General features: G+C 36.5%; 1 protein-coding gene across 1 annotated transcript in view; it reads left to right on the forward strand.

The window, feature by feature from the left end:
* MYOZ2 (myozenin 2) overlaps window positions 1-8937 on the forward strand; it is a 58675-nt gene that overhangs the window by 25823 nt on the left and 23915 nt on the right. Inside the window, exon 2 of the mRNA XM_007952372.2 lies at window positions 815-984. Coding sequence (XP_007950563.1) covers window positions 815-984 — 170 coding nt within the window. The remainder of the gene's footprint in view (window positions 1-814; window positions 985-8937) is intronic.

The following is an 8937-nucleotide window of genomic DNA, read 5'->3' on the forward strand; positions in this document are numbered from 1 at the left end:
GGAGTCCATGGAGGGATGGACACTGGGAAGAGGTAACTATGGGGAGGAAGTGGGAGGGGAGCTGTTGCATTGTGGTAAACTGTGGTCAATGACATCAGACAAAGTATTGTGAACTGCTGTATGGAAAATGAATTTGCTCTGTAAATTTTCACCCTAATTACAATAAAAAAAAGAGAGAGAGAGATTCACAGAAATGGTGTTTGAGCTGGATTTGGAAGGATTTCTTTATTCAGTAGTTACTGCTTGCCTATTATATACTGGCTCCTTGATGCTGAATATATAATGAAAAGTGTTTTGACAGAGACAGGGAATTGGAGTGAGGTGGGTGGTAGGATAGGCATTTCAGTAATAGGGTCACCTCAAGCTAAGACATAAAAATGCAGGTTACGAAATAGAGCTTGCTAAGTTAACTGACCCAATGCTGTTTGAAAAGTCACTGAATGTGAAAAAACTCAATACTGTTATTAATGATGGCAGTTAATGTTCATTCACTCTTTCTATGTGGTAGATATTATGGTAAGTGATTTATATAAAGCCTTTTATTTTCTCTTGATATCAACCCTATGTATTGGGTATTATTATTACTAGCCATGTTTTAGAGATGAGGAAATTTGAGTTTTTGAGAAAATAAGTAGCATTACCTATAATCAGGCAGTTAGAAAGCCCTGGAGCCAGGATTCAAACCAAGACTGTCTGACGAAGGAGTCTCTATCTTATTCACCACAATAAAATAGCATGTAATAAATTATGAAATTTAGAAAATCAATAAAATGCTTTCCTTGGGATTTTAAAACACATTGATATTGTTTTACAGATTTAGTTGGCATGGATCTGGGCAAAAAAGTCAGCATCCCCAGAGACATCATGCTGGAAGAATTATCCCATCTCAGTAACCGTGGTGCCAGACTATTTAAGATGCGTCAAAGAAGATCCGACAAATACACATTTGAAAACTTCCAGTATGAATCTAAAGCACAAAGGAACGTATGTATAACTTGACCATGAGGTATCTAAACGAATGGGCCGCATTTCTATGTGTATATGTTGTACTAGTGTCCCAAAGAAGTCCTTTACATATTTTCTTTTATCTGGTTCTGTTAGATAATTTTTTTTATGATAGTGAATAGTTAAAGTGAGCAAACAAAAGAAGTATTACATATCAGTATCCTTTTAGTTCATATGTTGTTGTTGTTGTTGTTATGTGCCGCGGAGTTGAACCTGCCTCATAGTGTCCCCTCCTGGGGTTTCCGAGGCAGTATCACTACCGATGTAGATTACTCAACATTCCTTAGGTGGAGTGGCTGGTGGGTTTGAAACGCCAGCCTTCTGATTAGCAGTCAAGTGCCTTAGGCACTCCGCTACCAGAGCTCCTGTTAGTTCATATAGGGACATGGTAAACTCTTAGATTTGGCACAGAAGAACTGGTCTGTCCTGCTAAAAGGAGGGAGAGGAGTGAAGAGAACTGGTACAGAATGTTTCCATGGTCTTATCGCCACTGGCTAAATGTTTGGGATGGAAACATTTCCAAAGCACACACAGCTCCTCAAAGTAAGTGCAAGTATTTCATTGGCTGAATAGATCCTGGCACTGCAACAAGCCTGGGAGGCTATAGACACTGTTTGACCTCCTCACAAAGCATTTATTCACCATTAACTACAAAGCCAGTGTGAACTTAACTCTTTGGACAAATGTTTTCCTCAACTGAAAGCCAATAAACAAACAAATGCATAGATTACATTATACACATTGTATTCATATTGTATTCATTTAAACTATCTTCTACCCAGATCTTAGAATAACAAGTTCACAATAGAATAGCAACTGAGCTTTGAAAAATGGCTTTAAAAATCACATACAAATATGGGGCATAGTTACGGATATTACTTAGACAAAACACCTCAAAGGATTGGTATACTGAGTTTGAAGGCTTGGGACCATAGTCTTATGGGACAATTCAGTGAATAGGCATAACAGCTCGTAAAGATAATGTTCTACATGCTAATTTGGTGACTAGAAGCTGGGGTCTTAAAAACGTGGCAGCAGCCATCTAAAATACAGCTATTTGTCTCTACTCATCTGGAACAAAAGAGAAATGAAGGAAACCAAAGACTCAAAGAAAAAACTAGTCCCCAGGACTAATAGCCCACATGAACTAGTTGGTACCCAACTACCACTACCAACCTTCTGACCAGGAAAACAATAGAAGGTCCTGAATAGGAGGAAGAAAAATGTAGATCAAAACTCAAATTTCTATAAAAAGACCAGGCTTACTGTACTGATAGAGACTAGAAGAATCCTTGAGACTATTGCCTAAATTAGATACCCTTTGAACTTGGAACTGAAGCTACTCCCAGTGGTCACCTTTCATCCAAATAACAGTTTGGCTTATAAAATAAACAGTATCACTTATGGATACTGTGCTTCCTTAAATAATCAACCATATGAAACTAAGTGGTCAACATTTACACTAAAACAAAGATGAGAAGCTAAGGAGGGGCAGGGAAGCTAGATTAATGAAAACAGAACAAAAAGAATGGAAATAATGAGATTGTTGACACATTGTGAAAAATGTAACCAGTGTAACAGAATGAGTTGTATAAAAATTGTTAAATGGGCATCTAATTTACTATGTAAACTTTCACCTAAAACACAACAAAACCTTTTTTTGAAAAAATCAAGTACAAGTCACAAAGAATCAAAAAGAAATAATGCAGTGGTCCTAAACCTAAAGAGATAGCAGAGACTGCAAGATTTGTTTACTGAGGGATTCTTCCTATGGGTTATGACAAGTCTGTTAGTTCACTGATGAATTTAGACCTGAATACTTACCAGCTGTCATTGCTAATAAGCTGTTTTCAATGGACAATTAATTTGTTTCTAGAAAACAGACTAGTTTCACTGAGCTCTTTTACCATAGTTACTAAAACATATTATGGAAACTAATATTCACACCCACAATACCAAAATTGTATTTATTTCCAAAATTTCAAATTCCCTTGTTATTTTTATGTTTCTGGCTAACAGTAAGGTTTTTTTTTTTTTTTTTTTTTTGCACATTAGTGAGCATCCTTCAACATCCATGGATTAAATCTAGTCATAATTTTCAATTTGGTTAGACATAAAATCTTAATCTACTACAGTATTTGCAATTGTGAGAGATGGTTTTTCATTTGAAGTCATGAATAAACATAATGTTATGTTATCCTATAATTAAACGCAGAGTCCTCTGCAGAAAAAGTCTATGGCTAATACAAGAAAAGCCTAAAATAATCCCTACCTCATCTGATGAAGTCTGGTTATGTAATCAAATACTTTCAATGACAGCAACAAAGAAGAGTTAAATAAGCTGGCTTAAGGAATTCTTTGAAAAGTCATCTACAAGTCTGGACATCTGAAACAAATGAATAAGCCAGTTTTCATAGCTTCCATTTACATTTGATAGTCTCTAAGAGTAATGTTTTAATCACAGTTCTGGGGGGAAGGTACAATGAGACTTAAAATATTCTCATGAACATGTTGCCAGTATTTCAAGTTATTGTCAATAATCTTATATACTCATGGTTGAATGTTCTAGTTATACATAAAGTCTATAAGTATACATCTTCACAATTTTTCAGTGGTCCTAAAAGTTTAACCTGTTGCCGTGCAGTCAATTTTGACCCATAGCGACCCTATGACACAAAGTAAAACTTCTTCATAGGGTTTCCAAAACTGTAGCATTTAGGGAAGCAGACTGTCACATCTTCTTCCCACAGAGCGGCTGGTGAGCTCAAACCATCAACCTTTAGATTAGCAGCCAAGCACTTAACCACTGTACCACCAGGGCTAAATCTAAAAGATTGGGCCCTGAGTAAATAAAGTCATGAAGAAGAGGTAGATTGAAATAAACATTTTGTTGTTGTTGTTAGTTGCCATTGAATTGATTCTGACCTGTGTATGCGAAGTAGAACTGCTCCACAGGGTTTTCAAGGCTGTGTGACCTTTCCGAAGCAGATCATCAGGTCTGTCTTCCTAGGTGTCGCTGAGTGGGTTTGAACTACTAATGATTTGGCTAGTAGTCAAGTGCTTACTTATTTGCTTAACCAAAGGCCTCTTAAATAAACAAATAAATGTTCATAAATAACTCAGAACAATACACAATAACATGTGCAATGAAGTCACATTTCATGGACTTACATAGCATATCCTAAAGCCCGATAAAACTCTCACATCTTTAGAAATGAGGAAAGTGGTATTTAAGGAAACATGCTTATTTGACTTAAGGAACCATAATTATGAAGACTGAAACCTAGCTCTCAGAATTGTAGAGTTCTTGGCACTGATACCTATGACAGTGTAATTGAAGGAAACTCTGGCCTGGGAACAAGTGTTTGGTTCTGGTTCTCTCACTGACCATGTGATTTGGAACCAATTTCTTTGCCTTTTTGGACCTGTTTTTGCATTTATATATTAAGATTATGGCCTCAAACACATTCTAAGGTACCTTCCAGCTCTAACCATATATGTATTTTCTAATCTTAATTCTAAAGATTTCCTGAGCAAGATATCATCTCACCCCAGTACTAATAGCAAAGTTAAAAAAAAAAAAAAAAAAAACAGAAAGCAACAACAACAACAAAAATGCTGGCTAATGTGTGGAGAGAGTAGAACCCTTATACACTGCTGGTGGGATGGTAAAAGGACGAAACTGCTGAGAAAAACAGTGTGGCAATTCCTTTAAAGTCTGGAAATAAAAATACTATATGATCTAGCAATCCTACTACTAGATATATGTCCCAAAGAAATAACAGCTGTGACATGAACTGATATATACACACCCATGTTTGTCACAGCACTATTCACAATAGTAAAAAGATGGAAGCAACCTAAATGCCCATCAACAGAGGAATGGATTAACAAATTATGATACATACGCACAATGGAATACTATACAATGTTAAAGAAGAATGATGAATCTGCAAATTCTCTCATAATATGGATGAACTTAGAGGTCATTATACTGAGTGAAGTGAATCACAAAAAGGATAAATATTGTATCGAGACCACTATTGTATAAAAGTTAAGAAAAGGGTTTCACAGAAAAAAGAAAGAAATATTCTTTGATGGCTACCAGAGGTGGGTGGGGGAAGGGAAGGTAAACCACTAGCTAGAGAGTTGTTGTTGTTATTATGTGCCATCGAGTCAGACCCAACTTATAGCGACCCCTCCTTGGGTTTCCGAGGCAGTATCACTACGGAAGTAGATTGCCCCATCTTCCTTCTGAGGAGTGAGACCCATATTAGCTTGGAAGAAGGAAAATTAATTAATTTTAAAATTGGGTATCTTGTCACCTCTCTCCTGTGCTTTTTGATGGGTGAGCTACCTTTATCCTTGCTTGCACTGTTGTTGTTGTTGTTGTTATGTGCCGTCGAGTCAGCCCTGACTCATAGCGACCCCTCCTTGGGTTTCCGAGGCAGTATCACTACGGAAGTAGGATTGCCCAACCTTCCTTCCGAGGAGTGGCTGGTGGGTTTGAACCATCAGCCTTCTGGTTAGCAGTCAAGTGCCTTAGCCACTATGCTACCAGAGCTCCCTGGAAAGAAGGCTAGCAAGAGTTTCTGAGCCAGCTTTCTTCCCCTTCTGAGCACAAAGAAGAGAAAGGAAGCTTCTCTCCCTGTCTCACTGGCCTGGAGTGAATTACATTTTTATCTTGAACTAAGAAGAAATTCTGGCTGGGCATAGAATCAAGCTTCCTGGCTAGAGTGTGAGCCACATGCCTGCCTCTAGAGCTGGGTATAGTTGGTTCCTCAAGCATGGGGCTGCTCCTGGGAGATGTGGATACTTCAACAAAAAGCAAAAAAAAAAAGAGAGAGAGAGAAAAGGATTATGTTTATAAATCATTGAGGAAGATAGTGAACCACACTACATGATGATGCATTTACCATGTCTACGCACTAGCTTGCAATTTGGACCATTCCTAATATGATAGGAATTTTAATAATATTAGGTCCAGCTCTACTTCCAGTCATCCATTTATGCTTTTGGTAAATATTTATTGAGTGCCTACTGTGTTCTAGATAGTATGCTGAGAGCTCAATGATAAATACAGTTTTTGTCCAGTGATAGATAAAATAATATTGAAAGATAGAGAAGTTTTTTGCTTATAACCTAGTTCTCAGAAAAAAAAATCTACTGCCATCAAGTTGATTCCAACTCATAGTGACCCCACTGGGTTTCTTAGACTGTAAATCTTTACAGAAGTAGATTGCCCCATCTTCCTTCTGCAGAGTGGCTGGTGGATTTGAACCACTGACCTTCTGGTTAGTAGCTAAATGTCCTATCCACTACACCACCAGAGCTCCCTATAACATAGCTCTAGAATCATCTTTTATAGGATTTAGACTGCATTGATTTTTTGACTATATTTTCTAGAATATACTTTTATTAATTACTTCTATTAGTTCACTGAGCTGTCAATACTTTCAAAATAACTATTTAACTTACCTATGTGTATTTTTCTAAGTAGGAGCTCTGGTAGCATAGTGCCTAGGGCACTTGACTGGTAACCAGAAGGCTGGTGGTTCAAACCCACCAGCCACTCCTTGGAGGAAGGTTGGGCAATCTACTTCTATAGTGATACCGGCTCGGAAACCCAAGGAGGGGTCACTGTGAGTCAGGTCTGACTCTATGGCACATAACAACAACAACATATGTATTTCTTATTTTATTATAAAGTTGAAGACATGAAGATATACACCAACTCCCCAGCAATTGATGTCATTTATTCAAATATTATGCATTATTTTAAAATCAGAAAAATAAGTGTCATTTTGGCTAGCATGCACAACAGATGTGGGCTTATTTTATAACTAAAGGTCACTGGCAAATTCAACCTATACAAACCTTCTGACACAAACAATAATAAAAGGAAACATGCTTTCTTAAAAAGAAATAAGCATTTCCTGTACACAAACCAATTTTGAAGACTTAGTCCATAAACTACATATCTATTTAATGACTATAGAAATAATTAAAACTCTTAAAACTGGGCAAAGAGAAAGTATACTACAAAAAGGAATTCTGAAATAAGACTAAATGAAATACAATGGAATTTTGAAGATGTATTTATTTTGTTCAAAAAGTAGCTTCCATTGTGCATTAGGCACGAATTATAAGACAGACCTAAAAACCTTTTATTTGTATTGATATTTCAACAGAAACACTGTAATATACATTATACATGTGTTTGAAACTTATTTGTTTAATACCTGTAAGATACTGCGCTAGTTTTCTTTTCTTTAGGTTCATCTTAACTGAAATAAAAAGGAACACATTTTCATTTGTCTTTCCAACCTTTCCTGTAGGGAATCACACATGAGAGAACTCTGTAATTTAAGGCTCTGTCATAACTAAAATAAGTCACTGCCTAACCATCATCATGCTTTGTTTGTATACCTAACAATAACAAAAGAGGTACTGGGTGTCTCCTGAAAATTAATGACTACCCAGAAAGAGCTGATTTCCCTGCTCTTCTTTACTCCCCAGAAAAGTCTACGTAGAAGTTTAGTATTACGAGTTTTAAAAATTAATGCAGGTAGAACTATTGTAACTGTAGATGAAACTCATGCCATGGACACATTCTAGGAACTTAGGAAAGATAATTATTTACACATTGTATGTTTAAGCTTCCTGTCGCAATTGTTTTTATTTATTTATTTATTTATAATTAAGGTTGGCAGGAATTTTCTTCTTTTTAAAGAGATTATATAGATTCAATAGATTCAAAAGTAAAATTTAAAGAAAGAAATATAGTCAAACACTCAAGGTAGTAGCTAAATTAACATGTAAAGCATTGAAATATATCTTCAGTAATTAGGAATAGTTTTTAAGTGTAATATTATCTTCCAATTGAAAATCACTGCTGTCAAGTTGATTTGAATTTATAGTGAACCTATAGGACAGAGTAGAACTGATTATAGGGCTCCCAAGGCTACAATCTTTAGGCAAGTAGACTACCACATCTTTCCCCCACAGGCTCAAACCACCAACCTTTCGGTTAGCAGCCAAGTGCCTAACCACTGCATAACCAGGCCTCCCAATATTATTTTATAACTAAAGAAAAAATGTGAAAAGAGTGATGCGGCCCAATTAGATTTCAACCAGATTATAAACCAATTGGAACCAAAAATAACATAAATGGAACAAGAAAATACAGTTAATAGGACCAAACAAGAAAGTTTATGAAAAGGTAGGACAGGATTTATTGAAGTGTTGAGATAATACAAAATATAGCAGACCTTTCTAGGAGATTAAAATAGTTAGAAGGAAGAGGGAGTCCTTAAGATGGGTCTTAGAAGAGATCTGGGATTTAGTTTGATAAAGAATAGGAGGGAAGAAGTCACAAATAGGTGAAACATCATGGCTAAGTGATGGTATGAAGATGAATAGTGCATGTATTAGCAAAGGTGAGCTGTCTTATGGAAAAGTGCAAGAAAGCATGAGAGGTAATGTTTATTAAGTGTGTAGAGGGTCTTGATTACTGGGCATGAGTTTCAGTTTTATTCAATATGCAATAAGGAACAATTTCTGTACTCAGGAGCACTGAGTAAAACGGAAATGCTTGATGGAAAATGAACATAAGGCAGACTGTTATGATAAAGTATGGACAGTGAGAACATGTACATAAAAGTAAGAAAAAGAAAGGTAAATTGAAGGAAAGATTAAAGTAACAAAACAATCAGCTGAATTTGGTGATTTGTTCACTAAAATTTCAGCAAATATTCAGTTAGTACTTTGCTAATAATGTACCATTATGGAGGCCCTGATAGAGTAGTGCCTAAGGCATTTGACTGTTAACCAGAAGGCTGGTGGTTCAAACCCATCAGCCACTCCTCGGAAGGAAGGTTGGGCAATCTACTTCCATAGTGATACTGCCTCGGAAACCCAAGGAGGGGTCGC

The sequence above is a fragment of the Orycteropus afer genome, unplaced genomic scaffold, assembly GCF_000298275.1.
Source record: "Orycteropus afer afer isolate SDZICR_OR568_19922 unplaced genomic scaffold, OryAfe1.0 scaffold00332, whole genome shotgun sequence".
NCBI lineage: Eukaryota > Metazoa > Chordata > Mammalia > Tubulidentata > Orycteropodidae > Orycteropus > Orycteropus afer.